Below are 21,131 nucleotides of genomic sequence, written 5' to 3'. Positions count from 1 at the left end.
GGCGCCTCAACCTTCCGTGTTGTTCCCTTAGCTGCTGTAAGTCGCGAGGTTGCCCTCAAAGCAGATGGGATCTTCTTTGCATCGATCCCAACAAGTTAATTGTCTAGCATGGGATCTTCTGCATCTGAATACTCGTTAATATCATAAAACAAAAGGAGCAAAACTCTTCTTCACTACTATCAGGAATGCTACCATGTTAAAGCAAGCGGTTCCTATAGATGGTTTTTCAATCAGCCTGCGTTACCTACAAATCTCGGAGAATATATATATTGGTGCTGTAGCTGTTGAATTTGCCAAATTGGAATTCAATATTTTAAGAATAAACTCCCTACAACAAATCGGTGTTCATGAAAGTAGTTTATAACTTTGTATCATTAGGAGTGATGAGTATAATGGTGACATCTCGTAAAGTTAAATTTTAAACTAAAGTAACATTAATCATTATTAGTTAGTTTCATTCATATCTAATTATATTCACGTAAATGATGTAATCTAAAATAAAGGAAAATAAAAATAAAGAGAAATTAGTTAGTAATATAAAACAATTGTTCAGGAAATAACTATAGATATTCGTTGATATAAACAAGCTGATCAACCAAAACCAAAATACAAAAATATGTATTTACTACATAATTGGCAAAAAAGGAAAACCATTTTACTATATTTATATAATAATATGTTTCTTTTGAGGTCCACCTCCTTCCATTGAAACGTGAAGCAAATATTGAAAGCTGAAACTCTCCTTCAAAAGTATTTACTATTGTTTACCTTGTCCTTTCAACCCTGAAAAAAGCTTCAATGCATCTTTCATGGATGGCCTATCAGCTGGCCTGCTTCTGGTGCAAAGCAAAGCAACATCAACAACCTGTTTTATTTCATCTTGCAATGAGTTGGCGGAATCATCAGTTGCTTCATTTTCACTATACATTTCTCTCAAAACAACGTCCTGCGGTTTGCTTTGAACGATTTCTCCACCATTTGTCAGCCTACCATTAGTTAGAATTTCCAGAATTATCTCCCCAAACCTGTAAATGTCCATGTATAGTTCATCTTTGATAGCTTCACTGGACCGACCTGTTTCAAATTCCAAATAAGAAATTCAAATTGTTGTTTTAGAATAAATGAATCCAAGGAAAGTAAATGGTTGACTTGTACCTTTGATAAACTCTATCAGATACTTGAACCCGAAATCAGCTAAACGGGGTTCGAAATTATCGTCAAAGACTATGGTACTTGAGTTCAAACCTCCATGAGAAATTGCAGGATTGCAGTCATGGTGAAGGAAGCAAAGTCCTCTTGCAATCCCAGTTATAATTCTGCACTTGGTTGACCAATCTCTAGGCATTGTTACCTTATCAGCCAAGTTTCCATTAGGCAAGTAATCATACAACATATAAGCCATATGGTTGTTGTAGCAGAAACCAAGTAATCTGATCAAATTCCTATGCCTTGCATTTCCCATTTGTGTTATGAATTCTATGGCAACCTTCATTCTTTTTGGCTCCCATTCTATCTTTTTCACCAGAACTGTTATTCCAGTAGGTAGCACTGCTTTGCAAACTGCAGCAGATAGCGGTGGCAGTTTTTCCATGGAATCGGCCGAACTGAAACTCCTCAAAACATCATTTGCTGTAAACTGTGGGAGTCCAATAAAAGATTCCATTTTCCATTGGCCTTTGTTTCCTTTGCGGAGATAAACTAGCCAGAATAACAAGGCTGCAATGAGTATGGTTACTCCTGCAGAGAGCAAAAGAACTAACCTGAGTTTCCCAGTGCCTTTGCTTCCAAAGATCGACATTGAAGCTGAACATGATCTAAGAGGTGCTCCACACAGCTCCCGGTTTCCAACATATGCACTTCTTCCCATTGATTGCAGCACTTTTTCAGAGGGAATGGCACCAGAAATATCATTGTATGACACATTTAGAAGTAATAAGTTTGTAGATTTCCCAAACTCTGCAGGGATTGAACCGCTGAAATTATTATGCGACAAATCCACAACACTTAGAGCAGGAAGACTAGCAAGCTCATCAGGTATATGACCATTTAACTGGTTGCTAGCTAAATTAATGATCTCAAGTGCCCGGCAATGGGAAACACTCTTTGGGACAACTCCAGACATATTGTTTTTCTGCAGTTCAACAGCAAGCATGGACCTGCATGATTTGAAAGGAGGTAGATTCCCTGAGATGTTACAAGATGATGCAGAGAAATTTTGAAGAAGTGGCAAAGACCATGTTTCTTCAGGGATCAGTCCCCCTAGTTCTGGATTGTTAGAGACATTGAAATACTGAAGCTTTGAAGCTTGAGAAATATCAGAGGGAATTCCACCAGTAAACTTGTTCCTGGAAAGGTCTATGTATGAAACATCAGGAAGATGGCTAAGTGTTAAAGGAATTTCACCTGAGAATGAATTGTCCTCGAGTCGAATTCGAACCATCGAAGAACAATTGGATAGAGGTGAAAGATTGCCTGTAAACTTGTTGGAAAACATGATTAATTTAAATAGCTCACCGCCTGCACAAATATGGGGAGGAATGCTGCCAATGAAACTGTTGATTGAAACATCCAACCATCTAAGTTTTGAGTTCTTGCCCAAGTTTCTTGGAAGTGAGCCAGTGAAGAAATTGTTCCATATAAACAAAGTATCTAGTGATGGAAGTTCAGCTATGCCATCTGGGACAGTGCCATTCATTTCATTGTACATAAGACTGAGCAGTCTTAGATTCTTCAATTCAGCAAAGCTCTCGGGAATAGGCCCAGAAATGAAGTTATCAGAGAGATCCAAATTGGTGAGAGCCAAGATTCTGCTGAACTCCCATGGAATCAATCCAGTGAGCTGGTTTCTGAAGAGAAAAAGTGACTGAAGCTTGGTGAGATTAGAGAGCTGCTTGGGGATTGATCCCGAGAGATTTGAACCAGCAATATCAAGATACTGAAGCTCACTCATGTTGCCCAACTGCCATGGGATGTTCCATTCGTAAGAATTGTACCCTATCTCCATATGTGTCACTGTTTGGAGATTACCCAATTCAGGTGGAATGTTTCCAGTGATAAAATTCCCAGCTAAGTGAAGAAATTCAAGTCTCTTGAAAAACCCATATGCTGATGGGATTGGTCCACTGAAGTAACTCCCAGCTAAGTTGAGAACCTTAAGAAATTCAAGCTTGGAAAGCTCAACAGGCAATGGACCTGAGAAACTATTACTGAAAGCATCAAGAACAACCAGGTTTTGAAGACCGGTGACCCCTCCTTGGAAATGGCCAGAAAAATTGTTTCTGCTTATATCTAAGCTTCTTAAGTTGGTGAGGTTGAAGATTTCAACGGGAATTTCTCCAGAGAATGAGTTTTGACTGATGTTGAGCTCAACAAGCTCAGTGAACACACTGAATTGCTTCCCAGGTAACTTACCTGCGAGTTTCTTCGTAGAAAGGTTTAAACCAATAACAATTGTGGAGTTGTTGTCGCATTTAACACCAGACCAAGAACATGCATGAACTTTCCCTGAAGGGTTTCCACTATTGGGCTCTAACCAATCATCCAGATTGTGAAAAGGATCAATAATCTCGGATTTAAAGCTCAATAGAGCATCTGAATATGGATCAGCAGCTAACACCACAACGATTAACATGGAAGAAAAGAGGAGATTCAAGTGTGGCCACTGGAAGATCTCCATTGGAACTCGTAGTGAAGAAGAAAGATAGACAAAACTATAGTGCAAGCTGTGTTTTCTGTGCTTTCGTTAGATGAACATGGTGCATGGGAAATAGCGAAAGGAAGCATAAAAGGAGGGCATGAAGCATGAAATAAATTGAATGATGTTTATTTGGATATATGAGAATAATATTGGGTTGCTTTTGGGGACAAACGTGGGGCCTTGCGGTCCTAAGTTTACTTGGATTATGTTTGCCACCATTACCGAATAAAGCTTTCTTATCTTTGAGCCATCTTCAATTTTGCTTTGCTTTTTCACTGGAGAGAATCCTATACAAATTGATTGCCATTGTCTTAATTTGATTAGTGATCTCAACACTGTGGAGGCATCACTAAATCATCCTATAATTCTTAGTTAAAGAAATTAAAAGAAAAAGTTTTGCATAATCCATTTTAATTGAAGCAAAAATTGCATAATCAGAGATAAAGGTGAATCGTTTTTTAATAGCAAGAATCTATACTTATTAGGCAATTAACATGACAGCTACTATCAATTATTCTTTAGATCGTTATGATTATGTTAGTACAAAACTCCGGTAAGGAAAAAACTCGAACACACGATCGGAACTCGAAAAGAAAAAGAAGAAATAGGACAGGCTCCAAGGCATGTATCAAGCCACTATCTTTAAGGTTATATTCGCCTCCACTTATCTTCAGTGTGCAAACGAGTTCCAAGCAAATTAACCTCGAGGATACAATGAAGCCAATGACTATTTGCGTTTTGCACTGACGAAAATAGTCCACTATGCACTGAGTAATGTATAACAAAAACTCAATTTCTACAAAGGATTTCTGCAGCAATACTTTATAGAATAATCTAATAATATTAGAAAATGAAGGAAGAGAAGAAATAATATTAGAATTTGTTAATATGATTTCCAAATGAAATCCATTCCTATTTATAGGAATTTTCATGTCTCTTCATAGAGACATCTTTCAATAGGTGTCTTTATGAATAAATAAATAATAATAATTATTCATTTAATTTTATAACTATTCAAATAATATTTTTTGAATAGTTATAATTCTTTTTTTAAAAAATCAAATGATATAACTTTTGACCAATGACCAAAAGTTTTATCTTTTGATTAATTACACTCATTCATTTATAGTTATTGGGATACTATAAATATTTGAAAATATTCCAACAGATTATAGTTTTTATAAATTATTTTAAAAAAGATCGTGGCGAACATATAGTATGTGTATATATATATCAGTAGGTGAAGATCGAGGAAAAAAGAGGGAAAACTATAATCGTATATTATTGGGGAAGAAAGAGGTAGGGAGCTGTTTACACTTTACAAGGTAAATTGTTGAGGGTAAAAATAGATAGAGAGCTTTATGGATAGTTCACATGGTGTTGTATGGGGAGTCATAGAAATGCTAAGTGAGGGAGATAGAAGAAGGCTTCAATGTAAGAGAAAAGTATTTAGAATACGGGTATGTTGGAAGGAGGTGGAATAGAAATAACCTTTGGGAAAGAAATGAACTCACTTTGTATTAAATTTTGTCTTCTCTCGCTCTCTCTTACTATGTCTCACATATAACTATTTATATAGCATGTATCTTAGTTAAGTACATGTATAACTACTAAATACATTTACTCTAAATACAATTAGAGCAAGTATATTTTAGAATGTTATAAATTATAATATTCAACGAGATCTTGACATGTGTCTGGCGTAAGTTTTATTATATAATCAGTCACTATAATAATATTTTAAGATGAACTAAATGAAACCCAACTTGTGAGTCAATGACCATGTTTATTTTTTAGCAAGGTAGGTTAAAGAAACTTTATATATTATGATTATGTTGCAGGAGGAGGTGAAACTTAATTTTATTCCATCAAATTTTAAAAATAAGGAATAAACGATGATGAAAGGCAGATATGTCCTTGAAATCTGGTTTAAATGATGAAAGCTGTTGCTGCAGATTTAAAAACTGTTACAAGAATTTGACCAAGTATGAATCCCAATATTCCTCACTTTAAACCTTTTTAATCCCTTTTTTGGTTTCCATTCTTTTCACCTGAATGTCTAGAATCCTTCCACCGATACTGCTAAATAACAAGTTCTATTTCTATCCTATCACAACAAAACAAGCACAAATTCATTTTATGCATGGAATGAAAGAAACAAGTATCATGCAGTAAAAAAGAACACCTAGGAAAAAGTAAATATTTTTGTTGGGTTTTCTAATATAAAAATCTAAATACACAAAAACTAACGTGTATATGCAGGGACTAATTGATGTTGTTGAAAAGACAGAAGCAGGTGCAGAGAAGGTAAGAAAAAAAGAGGAGAGGTGTAATAAAAGCGAGAAACCAATTCCCTTGATTTACGATGAGCCTAGCCTTTTGTGCCTTTGGAGGAAATTAAAAATAAAAACAAACAAAAAAACAAAGGTAACCCCCTCCTCCTTCCTTGCAATGCGTGTTGCTTGGCAGTGACTGCTTAGCTTCCTGGTCCACATGCGATCCAATGATTACAAATATATAAAGGGAGTGTGAAGAAAGTATCCCTAGAGGGAAGTTTCAACCATCAATAATAGAGGCTTTTCTTACGATCAAAGTTTAATTATATTTGGTTGGCCTAAATTTAAAATTAAAACTTAAAAAATATCGAATTTCTAATCTTAAATATATATCCAATTTTTAAAGTTTACCTTAAAAGGTCTAAACATGAACCCATAACTTCCTAATAATAGTAACATTAAATTCTGCTACTAATTTTTATATTTTTATTTGATCAATTTTAATTTTTATACTTTTTAAACTTTAAATTTTCAATCATCGCCAAGTAATAAATATTGAATCCATTAAGTGAAGTTGATATGCTAAATATATTATCATACGTATAATATCATGCCAACTTATTATTTCCATATGTTATTCATTAAAATCTAGTTACTGCATTAACAACGACTGCTTGTGTCAAGATTGAAATTTCACAATTTAAAAAGTATAGGGATCTAAAATGATCCAATTGAGGAATACAGATAAAATCCACAACTGCACACATAGGACAAAACTAGTAATTGATTTTAACTAATTTGATTTAACTGCTACTACTTAGGTGAAATTTCAAGTTTTAAAAAGTACAATGGTTAATATTGATTAAATAAAAGTATAAGAACTAAATTCACAATTTTTTTACTAAATACAGGGACTAATAGCAAATTTAACCTAATAGTAAATTTGACTTAAGTCAGAGTAGTGTTGCATTGCAGCTTCATCTTGACCACGTAATCTTTGTTCTCCATTTGTAGTGTGCTTTTTAGCCACTCATTTACTTAATGGGGAGCACTAATTCTTACATGATTACATCATTGTTCTTTAATTAGTAGTAACATTTCCCATCTTCCCTATCCACGAAAGTAGGTAACTTGATATAGATGCAAGTTGGCAAGCACAAAGCGAAAACTTCCCTGGGTTTTGTTTTAACTTCATATTTGTGAACCTAAATAAATGGGATTCGGTATCTATAATATATATTTTTTATCTTCAAACTGCGATTTTTCTTTTAAATCTATAAAGAAAGAAGGGGAAAAAAAGAAAAACAAAGGAGTACAGTTTCAGTAACAAATTTTGGACGCAGTAGGGAGAACTTGTCCTTTTATGCGTGTTTGTTCATAACTTGAAAAAAGTTTAGGTTGTGTGTTTGTTTCCATCACTAAAAAAATTGGGAAGCTCACGTCCATATTGATGACATTTATGGAAGGTAGTGGAAAGGGTCTTAAATACTTGGAACCCACAGCCATTCACGAGAAGCAGGGGGCAGAGGCAGAATCTGCAGAATTTCACAGTGGCCCCGTGATGGTGAAGAATCCCATTTGCGAGTTATAATTATGTTTCAATTAATGGGGTTGATAAAATAAATTAAAAAAAAATTCTGCCATTGTTAAAGCTACTATGAACTCCACAAATACCAAATGCAAATTATGCAATACCCCAGAGTTAGAGAGAGCTTTCATGTGCCATTAAATGCCTAACATTATCATTACTTGTTGTTTCCTTTTGGTATGGCTTATGGAGGCACATTTTCAAGGTTTTTCAACAAGTTTTAACTTTTAACTGGTGATTACACACTAATTATGTTGTTTTAACTTTGAGCCAAAAAAAAAAACTTCAAAAGGTGATTTCGTAAGGTTACGTCTAACTCACACGAGGGGCACACGAGGGGGGATTCAAGAATCAAAGATTGATCAACTACTGTGAATTAATTATAGCTATAAACCATGATTAGTAATGAGAGCTTGATGTGTAAAAAAAAAAAAAGAAGAGATATAAAGAGTTTTCACCCTGAAAGGATTGAAAAGGACACTGCACCAACTGCATGCATGGCCGTGTGACGTGGGAAAGAACACATCTTTTAAGGGGTAGAAAAAAATATTGAAGTTGAAATGAATTAGATTCCCACTCGAGTAGTCAAAAAAGGAGCTTAAATAGGTTCATATTTGATTTGATTTCATATCTTAATCAAAAGTACACCTAAACATGTTTACCAACTAATTGAGAATCTCTTCTTTTCTCAACGGTAGGGTAGTGGCAGGCACCCATATGTAATCAAAACATGACCATTGGTTAGCCTTGAGTTTGGTTTGAATGAAGGGTAAATTTGAGTTTCCATGGTTTCCTTTATTGAGCAAGGTGGGGGTTGGGGGGACATTTAGGCTTCGTTTGGATGGGCGATTGACTGTGGTGCGGTGCGTTTAACTTACTTTTTATCTCACGCTACAGTATCGCTACAGTATCTAATCTCACCGCCACCGCTGTTTTTACACTAACCGCAGCTAAACGCACCGCCCATCCAAACTCACCCTTAGTCAAAAATAGGTGGTGCTGAAACAAATGAGCCAAAGCACAACGGGATAAGCATTCAACAAGAAGAAAAACACCATCATCAATATTTATATTTGAAACTGATGAAAAGTGAGAAATTTTATTTTAAAAATTTTAGATAATTCAATGCATATTAGTACATCAAAATGATTTAGACAGCTTTAGTCTTTTCACATATTTTCACCGGTCTCTTTTATCTCCTATTTTTTCATAGTGAGTGGAGCTAGTAAGGTGATTAATCATTAAAGCAATGTGCCTTTAATTGAAAAACCTTTCAAAAGAATTCTCTAATAAAAGTTTTTTGTTTGTTGTAGGACCCGAAACCATGCAATTATAGGACCAAAGTTCCTAACCCGAAAACGGGCATTCATCAGAGAACAAAATAATAGTCTCCCTATGGAAGTTAAGAGAACTGATAACTTGTGTAACATGATAATTTAAGAGAGCAGTGATTGTCCTTTAAGGACAAGGTGTCAAGCAAGAAAGCTGGCCTTTTGGAACAACATGACAGTCCCCCTATATGGAACATTATTTGGACCGATTCTTCAGGCAAAATGAACACCAGTTCAGATCCAAATATATATAGTAGACTCACTCTCAACAAAAAAATTGTAGCAAACTATTTTGGATTAAAAGATTACAATAAGCCCAACGGCCCTTGAAAGGAGTCCCAAAAGTATGTGGGAAGTCTTTTGTACAAATGAATATATAATATTCTCAAATATATATATTGTTCATGTTTTCAAAGGAAAAATTGATCTTGTTCATGTATAAAACAAGGAAACTACATACTTAAAAGATACACAATTTGGGATAAAAATATGGCACTAAAAATTGGAAGCCAACTCATCAAATAAGCCTTGCGCTATACCACAGGAAATATTTAAAACTGAAGGTTACTCGTAGTGATGGCAACCTTGGAGCGCAAGATGCTTAAAGACAGGCAGGGAAGATGTGAAAAACGTTCACCCATCCAGTGGTACAGCAGATTCAAGCCTCACACGATTCAGTCGAACACTGCCCAGAATGTACTCAGGCAATTCTGCCGCGTCATTTGCCTGCAGATGGAGGGGAAAGTATCAGTATCCCTACCATTCACAAGCTCAGGTCTAATGCAAAGCTAGAACCCCATGTTAGAAAACAGTAATTTCTCAGATGAAACAGTACGACATGGCACAAACCTCTATTAGTATTGCAAGATCCACAACTAAGCTTGTGACATATCCAAGGACAAGGCCGATAACACTTCTCGCTACAGATGATGACCCAATGTCCACGTCAATCTGCACAATAAAAGATTCAGCAACAGTATAGGATCAGAAACACCTCATCTAACTAATCGATAAAACTTCATACCAGTCTAGGATTGCTTGTCAACTTTGAAAACCATGAGAATACGCATTAACAACTTAAAAATAGAAATATACTAGAGATCATTGAACCATATATCATTGCCATGGAACAAATAAATATAGAGATATCAAAAGACTTTATAGATCCTGATACTGTGTAGGCCTCAAGACCGAGGCAAGGAAAATAGCAAAACCTCAAGTGCATTACCTCCAGAAAATTGTCTTGCCTGAAATATTTGCATGTAACAGCTTTCCCAAGTAGGCAAGCTTTTGTTCCAACTGCACGCTTGACCATCCAATACCCCTTTGAACATTTAGAAACAACTCAGCTTTTCACTAGCATTAGAGCATAGATAACAACTAGGTGAGATGTTTACAATATACAATTTCATACCTCAACAATGCTTGGTATCAGTTTAAATCTTGCATCACGAAATTGATCCGTTCCATCTGCAAACTTTTCCAGTAAAGAATCTTTCCTCACTGGCCTTTCAGCAGCATGGTAGAGGACCAAACTATAGTTTGGTTTTGCAGGAATCTGGAAAAAAGAAACCAAAACATATATCCTCTTTGAAAAACCAAGGTAAAACTTGTTGCAACCTAAAAATTAATTCCATAAAAATTCTCCCCATGCTACAAATATTCCCATTGTATCCCCCAAGGTCGGTATTTTTGGGAGAAAAGTGGAAACTAGAAGTGAATCTGAAGGTCAGAGCATGATCTGCATTGACCATCCAGAACAATAAAATTTGTTCAAATTTTCAACTTTAATCTTCGTATCATCCACTTAATTACATGGCTATTTCAGGATTAGAATTTCTTCGTATGAAAACATCATTTTGTGTTCAGAAATATGGCTCAAGTGTCATTACCAATAATGATCCCAAACCTATATGTCCTAAGCAAACAACTTCGAGCTTTTAATAGTTAGTTTTCTGCAGGACTAAGTTTTTAAAATAGAAATCATTTTTCATAACCATCTTATGCAATTGTAAAAATTTCCAATGTATTGACAGTTTTGTTTAAATAAATATGCAGATAAAGGAGGTAGAATTGCATCCGCATGCGTACCTCGAGATTAATCACAAGGATAAATGGAAGATTTTTTCCGGCATCAGACTGAAAATGAAAAATAGCAGTTAGGTCATAATTCATAGAACTGTTTTTCAGTCAAGCAAAATCATTCACGATGCCTCCAATATTCTCGAATCAGCCTTTTCCAACAGTGAAGGAACATTTTTGTTCAGTGTGATAGAGAATATGATGTGCTATTTGTCTGCAACATTCGGAGTACATAGATGCAAGAATAGATAGTGTGGCTGTCCCAAAACAAATGATAAAGTCCCTAGCAGCTTGTAGGAGTAGCAAACCATTTGCTAAATTGTCCTATGTAGAAACAGTCCATTCTCGAATTAAAATCTGCAGACTGAAAGAAAATTCTTACATCTATGGATCTGCCAGGCATTTCAATAGCTGTTTAGCTAAGTCTCATAATACATAGAAGATGTTAGCAGTTCAGATGAGGATGCTGCAATGGCTGTGTGGATATACCAGAAAGACAGGACAAGAAACAGACGATTTGGGAAAGATGGGGTTAGCGAAATCAAGGACAAGGTAAGGGAGATGCATTGAAAGTTGGTAAGCGCCTTGTTTCTTATTGTTAGATAAAGAAATATAAATGGTTTGAGAAATAGAAATTGAAGGAACTAAATACTGTTTAGATCACCAGAAAGTTCGATAGTTGTTTCATCAAGTCTAAAATACTAATCGAGTTCGGGGAAAATTAATAAAAGCACAACTGAAGGCATCTTCTTTTTATTTCAGCCAAGAACAATCATGAAGTAAACGTAAAAGAGGAATAACAAGCATGCAAATTGACTTCCTGATACATGAATCTCTATTCATTCATACATAAGCAAGGCTAAAAGGGGACTTTCTAGGAACAAGATGCATCTTATAAACAAAACCAAGAAAATACATAATGTTTTGCTTAGAATAAAAAAAAGAGAGTATTCTTTTAGCATAAGAATGGCTAAGCCATAGCATGAAAAACTGTGAAACCAGGAAAACCACTAGTTCGTTTTATAGGTTTTAGCACTGAAAATTGAGACTGTAAAATGCACATAGTAAGAAAGATTTCAAAAAATTATATTAGCATGGCTAATCTGCAAAGAAATTACTGGAAAGAATTTGAAAAAAGTAAATAACAAAAAGAAACCAATCCAAGCAGAAAATTTGCTAAGAATGAAGCAACTTTTACATGACTTTCATAACATTGACACCTTCAAAGAAAGGGAAACAAAGTACGAAGCCCGGTTTAATACCTGAGCTAGACTCTTTGGATGCAATGCAATTTTATCTGTTGCTTTATCGACTTTGAACCAATCAACAGCTATGAGCTTGAGAAGGGGCTTTCCACCCATTATCTGCGAAAAGACTTGTAGGTTACTCAATTGATTCTCTACAGAATATTAGCAAGAACAAGGAATGCGAGGAAGAAATTACAGATATAATAAAACCATGGAAGAGGACTGTCAGCTATAAAGTAAAAGGAAAATTTTCATCATAGAAAAAATCATGCTTCCTCATTTTCTGTATTTGAAACTTTACTTGTGCAGCAGAGAATTCATTAAGCAAGATAAATATAGTTAAAAGCAATCAAAGAACTCATACATTAAGAAAGCTAAAATTAATAAATGGGCCAAATACAATAATGATTCAAACAAAGAACTTCCAACTACTGAACTGAATGAGAGGGTCTCAACCTTGAAACCAAACAAAGAATACAAGGTAAGACAGAAATACCAGTAAAGCTATAAATGTAAAGTCGATTTTGGTTACTTAATCAAATTTAGAAACCAGACCTGGCAAGATTAGGTAAATGAAACTGCATCACACCAATAGCTAACAGAATGAATATGAACTGACCAATAGAAGCATATGTATCAACTCAGGATGAGAGCATAACGAATGAGTAGAACTACACACCAAGCAGACAACTGTCATTCCAATTTGTATCTCAATTTTCCATTATACTAAGCCAGATACTCTTAATTTCATGCTTTCATGATATAAGATGATGAGAAGAGTGCACTCAGAACAAATAAAAACAATGGCAAATGCATGTCAAATGATTAACAAGGGTAGAAAAACCTCACCTTGGCACTATTTTTTAAGTATGTCTGTCCTCTTATCATAAATCCCGCACCACCAGGAGAAGTCCAACAATTTGTGTCAGCATCATCCTTTCCTTTATGGAGAACACTGTTGAATTGACTTGGATCAACATGAATAGGAGGTACACTAAGATCTAATTCCTTACTTGCATTTTCAGCTGCATCTGCAGTGACTTAATACTTAGTATACTTAATAGCTCACAAAAGGATCAAGGATAGAATATCTTTTAAGCTATAAGATATTATTGTTACCAAAAAAGAAAAGAAAAAGAAAAAGAGAAGGCATAAATATAAAAAATATTTCCTGGATAGAATCTCCTTTTTCCCAAATAAAAGATAAAAGCAGGTTGATCTTTCCAAATACAGAATTAAGAAAATAAAGAACCTGAAGCTTGCTTCAAAGCTGTGCTTGAGATGGCCGCTGGTGCAGGCTTCTGCTTAATTGGTTTTTCCTGATAAAGTTGAGAGCAGATTATCAATAATAGAGTTTTTCATGAAAACGATTAATGAATAGGTTACATCAGTCCACAAATAGAGCAGTAAATTTTAAGTCTTTTTTTTGGAGGAGGGGAAGGCACTTGTGGTGAAGAGGAAAGGATTACCTCCTTCTCTGATTCATCATCGCTCTCTTCATCTTCTGATGTTGAAGATGAGTCACCAGCAACTGCATCATAGAATTCATCTGGCGGATCGCCTTCAGAATGTTTTGAATGCAATGCCAGGGAGGAAGGTTCACATTTGAGCGATGGATTTGCTCCAATATATTCCTTTAAACCTGAAACACATTAACAAGAAAACATAACTGACACTGCAGTGATTGTGGCATAAGTTAAATTACATCAGTGAGAAAAGCCTGCAGGTTTCGATTCAGCTTTTAATATTTCTTGAAAATGTCATGTCTCTGTGTAATCTGTGGAAGCAGTACTCCTTTATGGTGACACCGTCATCATAAACCTAAAATGTGGTTGAGACAAAAATTAATCCTGTCCAATAGAATCTCATAGATCCATCATCCCTTGATCATGAAAGTCCTAGGGATAAGAAAGAACAGTAGTGCATGTTGGAGATCAGTGGAGTTAGGTTGTCTTTAGTTGATCAAGTCTCTGAAATGCAGAAAATTTCTGAAAGTCCACCTGTCTAACAGAAATACAAGACCTGATTTGCTAAGACAACATAATGCTATATGTCTAAGCCATTAACTTCTAGTATCATATCAAAAGTAAGATACTAAGGACTTGGATTAGATAACTCAACCTGCAACTTGGGATAATAAGGCGAATGGAATGGTCTTTTCAAACTTTGAGCAGCTACTACTTTTCTTCCATCGACCCCATCCGGCAGCATTCATCTCCAACATATGTGTTACAAGGCATTTTTCATTGGTTAAACTTCTAATCTCCCAAGTAGATGCTGCCATCCATGGAAATATACATACAAATTGAGTGGCTATAAAAGGGACTTGTATATCAAGAGGACTCATACGAAACATATTAGAGTCATCATCCAGTGCCATAGTCACTAGTTTATGAAAAATTAAGTTGCCACATACTGGAAATGTCATGACCCCATCACCGTTCTACAGGTCTTGAGCTGCAAGGTTTTGTCAAGGTGTGCCTCCCAAGATTAGAGCGCAGGAAACTTATTTTGAATCTATCTCAAATGGTACTAGAGTTACTAAAAAGATTCATAGGTTAAAACCTGTAGAGGTGCATCTTCGAGTGACAAAACCTTAAAGAGTCAGTGGACACCAAAGAGGATAATATCAGTATTATACCCCCGATGGCCCGGGCTGGTCGAATGGTGATGGGTCGTGACAGGAAACCTGGCCTCTAAAAGTAGCATTTGCTGCTACTAGAGAATATAAAACTCAATCATCATTACAGATCAATTCTCTTCCAACTTTGAAGTATTTAGAGATCGTACAAGAGCCCCCAAAAGAAAGATAGCGGCATTTCCTCTTATGTTAAAGACCCAAAGCATTCAAGCCATAGAGATTAGAACGTAAATACTTTTTCCAACTAACAATACAGATTCTTACGTTTAATTGATGTTCGTTGGTATCCATTTCTTGTAGGACGCTTCTTATGTGCAGCAGGAAATTGCAAAATTGCTGCCAATAGATGCATATCATATGCGAGTGAAATGGAGGCAAGAAAAATATTTGTTTTCATACAAATAAATTAAAATTGTTATTTGCAAATCCTCTTACTGTATGCTCCATCCTGCCCTTGAAACCATTGCCTGGAGAAGACAAAATCTCTCTTGGATTGCCATCTGCAAACATGCAACAAAAAATAAATGCAAGCCAATAACCAAAGAGACAATGCAGGTTCTAGCTGATGAGAGGAATTCAACATTGTTTACAATATATGCCCTACACATTGCTAGCAAATGGTTCTTCAAAGTAATCCATTCTGACAACTTACCGACCAAGATATTTAGGATCATATGTTCCATAGACAACATCATAGTTTCCATCATAAGAATCTACCAGCTCCAAGTCACCTGTCAGCATATCCCACCTGTGAAGATAGTCAGTAGAGAAACCAAACTTGCATTACTGCGAAAATATGAAATCATGGAAAATAGGTGGAACAACTTACTCGTATCTCTTATGGCGATCCAGATTTAAGATTACTTCTAAAACAGTATCTGCGCTTGCATCTACAGGAGCAACAGCCTTTACCAGAGAAGCTTTCCCACCCTACAGATAATTCAAAGAACATGAAGAGAAATTGTAAAACTTTGATATTCTAAATCTACAAGTTCAATGTGAAATATATGTGAACTACATGTTTGGAATTGGACTAAGCTGGTAGTTTTAAACTTGCTTTATATGTGATGCCTGTCCTAAATTAAAAAGGAAAAATAAAGTAAAAGAAACAATAAGTATAATCGCATAAATACCTTTCCATCAGCCACATCCTCAAGGATTCTAACACCTGAAACCAATTCGAATAATTAGATAGTTATATAACTTTTTTCATTAGGACCATTCAATGCATATTGAGAGACTTGTCGCGTATCTTTACAAACAATGAAATCTTTCATTTACACATAAAGACAGGAAATTTTCAAATCTTATTCCAACGTTCTTGGAAACTGATGCATGATAAAGCTAGAGAAATTCTGACAAAAAAGAATTGTTTAAAAGGATAGATTTGAGTGTAGTAAACCATAAACCTCGAGAGTAAAGAATACATCATTACAAGTTTCCTAATTCTGCATGAATTATTTGTTTGTGTTGCTTTTATTTATCATCGCTCCAATATAAAAAGTTCAATTCCATTGCTACTCCTTATACACCTTTTTAGCTTGCCATTTTTGTTTTGGATTAATTCATTTGATTTAACCCAAAAAAGGGCATAAGAAGTATACCATTGATCGTACGCACACATTTCCATTCATGTGCTTCAACTGCATCTCCAAACTCCCCTTCAAAGTCTCCATCTGATGAACCTGTACCCAAGCTTGAGCTTGACCGTGAAAGCAACTCTGGACCTATGAAAGGCAAAAATAAAAGATTCAACAGCGCTGTCTAATTGACTAGGAATACACACTAAACAGAGACGATTCGATGCAGCACTCATTTTATCTTAAGGCTTAATCGTAAGCATTAACTTGCTATTATGATTCAACAGTACTTCTATTGGTAATATCTAAAAGGTTCACATGATAAATTGCATTTCAAATGCCTTTACGAAGTTATACTACAAAGTGGACACATAAGAGTATTCCTCGAATATTACGAGTTTTGAAGAACTGACAAACCAAACTTCTCCTTTAGAGCCTTAAAATCATAATGAAGCCAAATACCAACTCACCTCCACCAATTCTTATAAGCTTTTTTAATCCAGATGCATACCGCCGTACTCGAGGTCGATGGCCTTCCAAATCAATACTTCAGAAGAAAACAAGTAATATATATTTCGATCAGAAAAAATAGTGCCAGACAAAACAAAGTATAACATGTACAAGCATGTAGAAATCAACTTGATTTTGTTACAGGTAGCTACTAACACCTTCTAGTTCAACTACAAATTCTAAATTAACACATGTAAGAAAACAAAATCACCAGCCAATATACCAAAACCAAAATTTTTTTAACTCAAGTTACATCAAGTAAGAGTAAGACTACTATAGAAAGATACAAGGAGAATTGCTTACTCAGCCTCCAGGCTTAATTTGTTTCTGGCACCACCTCCTCTTGAAAGCTCATATTCAGCCTGTTAAAAATAGGTAGCAAGTTAAGTGAATAAGAAAAAAATCATAAGTGGAAAAGAAGTTCATATCTTCTAAGAAAGCAACCACATTATATGAATCAAACCATTTTAGCTGACTTCTTTGTACCTGTTGCTTGGCATAGTCCAATGCCTCTATCCATTTTTTAGATTCTTCAGCCGAGGTACAAGCAATCTTGAAGCAGAAAAGTATGAGTTAGTCATGAGTCACTTCAACGCACAAGACTACATAATAACCATTGATAAGATATAAAAGTGACTCAAAGAATTAATCGTCTGCAGAGAAAAAAAAAGGGAAAGCTGGCACTCGCGTAGATATCATTGGAGAACCAACAAAGTGCTTCATGGATGCACTAAAGGTATGAAGGATTTTGATCCAAAATTTTTTTTTAAAAAATGTGGTTTAGAATACTGAAACAATGATAATTATGGGAACAAGGTAACATGGATTTTAGAGCAGCATACTAGAAGAGGTTTTCCTTTTGACAGTTGTAGGAGATTGGGGACCCTTATCTCTTTCTGAGCAGCATGGTTCAAAGATTGGCACACCCAGTCGTAGTTTGAAGTTGCAAAAAGTCAGCTTTAACGAGTAACCAGTAACGAAAAGCTTTCTAGGTGACTCAGTTGAACTATATATATAGGCCAAAAACAAGGTAAAAATAAAATCAACCAGGTACAGTTTTACTAGAATACCCATAGAAACAGTAGGTCAGGTCTACCAATGGCAATCGGGTATTACCTTGTCATATTGACATCTTTTCTCTTCAATGTGACATACTAGGCAAGAGCCATGAGCCCGACGCAATTACTGAAGTTAACCAAAGCATTGAGTATGTCTTGACATGTTTCAAAATTAATAGTTGGGAGAGTTTCAATAAAAAAAAGGTTGGGAGAGGTTAATAATGGGCCAAGACAAGCAAGCTATGACCCAGACATTGGTATAACCTGTAGTGTAACCTACAATATCCAATAAGTCAACGAACTCAAAAATCTATACAGTCCAAATAAATGTCGCGTGTCATGCACAACTGGATTAATGTGTGAAACAAACTTACTTCTCCTTTCTTAGTCTCATCTAATCGATTGTAAAATTGTATAGTGTAGAGTTCCTACAAATGGTTAAAAGAAGAGAACTGTTAAGCACAAGATCGAGCTTCATTATTGATTAAGCATAAAAACAATTGAATAAGCCAGTCGAGCAGCAAACCATGAAATGTTTCAACTAAATCAAACAGTTCAGAGAAGCAAACACCAGAAAGTGAAAGTGGGAAAAAAAAAAGAAAACTGGAAAATAAAGAGAGCACAATGTGCTGTTCGAGAGCAGAGTTCAGAAAAAAATGGTGAATAATAACTATGAACGTATAAAATGGTAAGTAACACTGGCTTACCTCATTACCGACTTTTCGACTCCCTGTCTCCTCCACCATTAGTGTAGGTCCTATGATACCCTTCCTAATAGGTCGCTGTATAAGGAAACATATTAGCAACCAAAATAAACAATTAAATATTTGTTTCTTCGTGAATATTGGCAAGAGATAGCAAAGAAAAACATGCAAGAACTTTTTTTCATTTCTTTAAATACCATAGGAATACTGTATTTGAAGGTCTCTCTTACATCACCGTTGTGATAAAATAAATAGGGAGCTCTCCCTTGGAAGGAGGTTAATTAGAAAGAAAACAACCACGTATCTGAACTCCGTGTAATCGGTGGCCTATGTGAATTGTAGCATTCTCATAATAGATTAACAGTTTTACTATCAAAGGCCCCAAAGTTGAGTAAGAGGCCATTTTAGAAGCCAAATTTCACAACCATGTAACAGCAAGGTAATAAGAGACTGAAATCAGAACTTCTAAAGACTACAACAAATGAAATTATTCAATCATTGAAAAGTTCGGTGCGTTTTTTTGAATATTATTTTATGAACTTCAATCAGCTTCCTACAAACTCCAATGCAACTAGCTTTCTAAGCATTGATTGAACTGAGGGATGTCCTATAACTACGTAAATAAAATTTCGACTGTCAATAATTAATTTACTACAACAGCGAAATAAACCAAACGAGCTGCAATAAACTGAAAACAAGTAAGAAGAATTGACGTTACGTACAATGCCGGGGTTCTCCTGAGGATCTCTTCTATACATCTCAACATATTTCCCTTTTACATATAAGAAGCGTTGATGGGAATACTCATGGCCAATCGAATTGGTTCCTACATGATACACCCACCCGGAAAATGCTAAAAGTCCCTTGTCTTCTTCGCCGGAGCTCATGCTTCGTCTATACCTATGTCTAGAAAAACTGCTACTGTGATTGATGCTGTCTTCCAACACCTCTCTCTCGTTTCCTCCATCGCCTGATCCCGCCATAACCAAATGTGCCGGTTCAAATGAAAAAGAAAACAGTAACTACTACTTGTGACTAATGTGATGAATTGATCAGATTCATAAGCTTTTTTCCCATGAATTATAAGAAGGAGTTGATTATGATTTTGATTGTGAGCGGGAGAGAGAAATACAAGCAGAGAGTGGTCAGGAGGGAAGGAAGGAATCTTTTTGTTTTTCGCCCATTTAATTTTTTCCATTTATAGACACTGGTATGTGGGGTCCAGTTTGCTGTTCTTTTTTATTAAGGGTCAATTCAACTTCTCTCGTTAAAATTAAATGAAATAAAAAATTCCAAAGCGGTCAACGTTGCAGAGAGAAAATAGGAACGGTTTTTCCGAACTTTGGACCAACTGTCTAGTTACGATCTTACCATGCCGTTGATCTATATGACGTGGCAACATCTGGTTGCGACGTTTACATTACGGTCAACCGTCCTTTATTTATATATTTTCGTTTTTTCTTTTATAGTTTTATAGTTTTTTTCTTTCTTTTATAGTTATTTCTTTTTGAAAAGGAATAATTTTAAAACTATACATTAACTATAATTTAATATGTAATTGTATATATAAATTTTAATTTTATGTAATTTTATACATAAAATTTTGATTTAATCTAATTCTTATAAATTATTAATACAATTATTGATATAATCTCATTTTGCATATATAAATAATTATATTTATCTAATATAAAAATAAATTGATATATTTAACGTGTATGATTAAATTAAAATTAAGATTTCAAGTATTCATTTGAATTACAATTAGAGCTTTACTTGTTTAATTACACCAGATTATATTTTATGTATATAATTGTATATTAAATTATGTATGATTTTGAGATTTCTTTCTTTTGAAAATGTACCAAAGAATTTGTTTGTAGTGATTGCTATTATTCCGCTGATAATAAATTAAATAAGAGATGGGTTGAATAATACTGGACATAATACGGGATTTGAAATAAAATAAATTTGAATAGCGATTCACAGGGTGAATTTTGAATTTGTGCACTAAGGTGTATTGTTTTATTAATTATGTAAAATCTCATTAGCAAAACTTTTCTATTAAAATTAATTATTAATTATTAATTTTCGACAGTGGTAAAAGATGAATATTTTTTATTTTATAAAGGATTAAAAAGAAGTAACTTGATAAAACCTTAAAAAATATTTTTTTTTTCTAAGTTGTTTGCTTCTTATTTTTTATTTATTTGTTTTTTTATTGTTTAATAAGTCTTCAATTTTAGAAATTTTTATTTGCTCTTGTAACATGTTTTTTAATCTTACTTATGCGTGTAATCTTAATTTTTCTTTTTGACAGAATACAATCCAGATGTCAAAACTCAATTAAATTGAATCGCGAATTACAATATCATGGATATCCCTTAGATAATCCATGCCAAAAAACATATTACAAT

General features: G+C 34.8%; 2 protein-coding genes across 3 annotated transcripts; both read right to left on the bottom strand.

The window, feature by feature from the left end:
* Positions 1–514: 514 nt before the first annotated feature.
* Positions 515–3,838, bottom strand: LOC107906930 (leucine-rich repeat receptor-like protein kinase TDR). The gene is made up of 2 exons (XM_016834082.2): positions 1,156–3,838; positions 515–1,074 (listed from the first exon to the last, which is right to left on the bottom strand). Exons 1-2 carry the CDS (start codon positions 3,674–3,676, stop codon positions 758–760), a joined length of 2,838 nt encoding a protein of 945 aa, XP_016689571.2. The 5' UTR covers positions 3,677–3,838; the 3' UTR covers positions 515–757.
* Positions 3,839–9,171: 5,333 nt separating this feature from the next.
* On the bottom strand, positions 9,172–19,866 carry LOC107906932 (protein ENHANCED DISEASE RESISTANCE 2-like). 2 transcript variants are annotated; one of them, XM_016834083.2, is made up of 22 exons: positions 19,437–19,866; positions 18,718–18,792; positions 18,385–18,438; positions 17,439–17,504; positions 17,256–17,314; positions 16,913–16,989; positions 16,467–16,589; positions 15,996–16,030; positions 15,692–15,792; positions 15,515–15,610; positions 15,298–15,362; positions 15,127–15,198; positions 14,343–14,498; positions 13,691–13,863; positions 13,474–13,540; positions 13,071–13,252; positions 12,237–12,338; positions 10,984–11,031; positions 10,307–10,450; positions 10,121–10,216; positions 9,742–9,843; positions 9,172–9,618 (listed from the first exon to the last, which is right to left on the bottom strand). In XM_016834083.2, exons 1-22 carry the CDS (start codon positions 19,695–19,697, stop codon positions 9,526–9,528), a joined length of 2,247 nt encoding a protein of 748 aa, XP_016689572.2. In that variant the 5' UTR covers positions 19,698–19,866; the 3' UTR covers positions 9,172–9,525. The 2 variants fall into 2 exon arrangements, with proteins under 2 accessions (XP_016689572.2, XP_016689574.2); XM_016834085.2 differs by lacking the exons at positions 9,172–9,618; positions 9,742–9,843; positions 10,121–10,216; positions 10,307–10,450 and adding an exon at positions 10,569–10,633.
* Positions 19,867–21,131: the final 1,265 nt, after the last annotated feature.

This window comes from Gossypium hirsutum, chromosome D05, assembly GCF_007990345.1.
Source record: "Gossypium hirsutum isolate 1008001.06 chromosome D05, Gossypium_hirsutum_v2.1, whole genome shotgun sequence".
NCBI lineage: Eukaryota > Viridiplantae > Streptophyta > Magnoliopsida > Malvales > Malvaceae > Gossypium > Gossypium hirsutum.
The sequence above is the reverse complement of the archived record's forward strand: the minus strand, read 5'-3'. Positions and strand labels throughout refer to the sequence as shown.

Excerpts from the sequence above, each read along its gene's own strand:
- LOC107906932 (XM_016834083.2), bottom strand. The coding sequence starts at position 19,697 with ATGGCGGGATCAGGCGATGGAGGAAACGAGAGAGAGGTGTTGGAAGAC. Across the intron at positions 16,990-17,255 it reads AAATTAAGCCTGGAGGCTGA|TATTGATTTGGAAGGCCATC; the intron begins GTAAGCAATTCT and ends TTTCTTCTGAAG. Across the intron at positions 13,864-14,342 it reads CTTATTATCCCAAGTTGCAG|GTTTAAAGGAATATATTGGA; the intron begins GTTGAGTTATCT and ends AATGTGTTTCAG.
- LOC107906930 (XM_016834082.2), bottom strand. The coding sequence starts at position 3,676 with ATGGAGATCTTCCAGTGGCCACACTTGAATCTCCTCTTTTCTTCCATG. Across the intron at positions 1,075-1,155 it reads TCTGATAGAGTTTATCAAAG|GTCGGTCCAGTGAAGCTATC; the intron begins GTACAAGTCAAC and ends AATTTGAAACAG.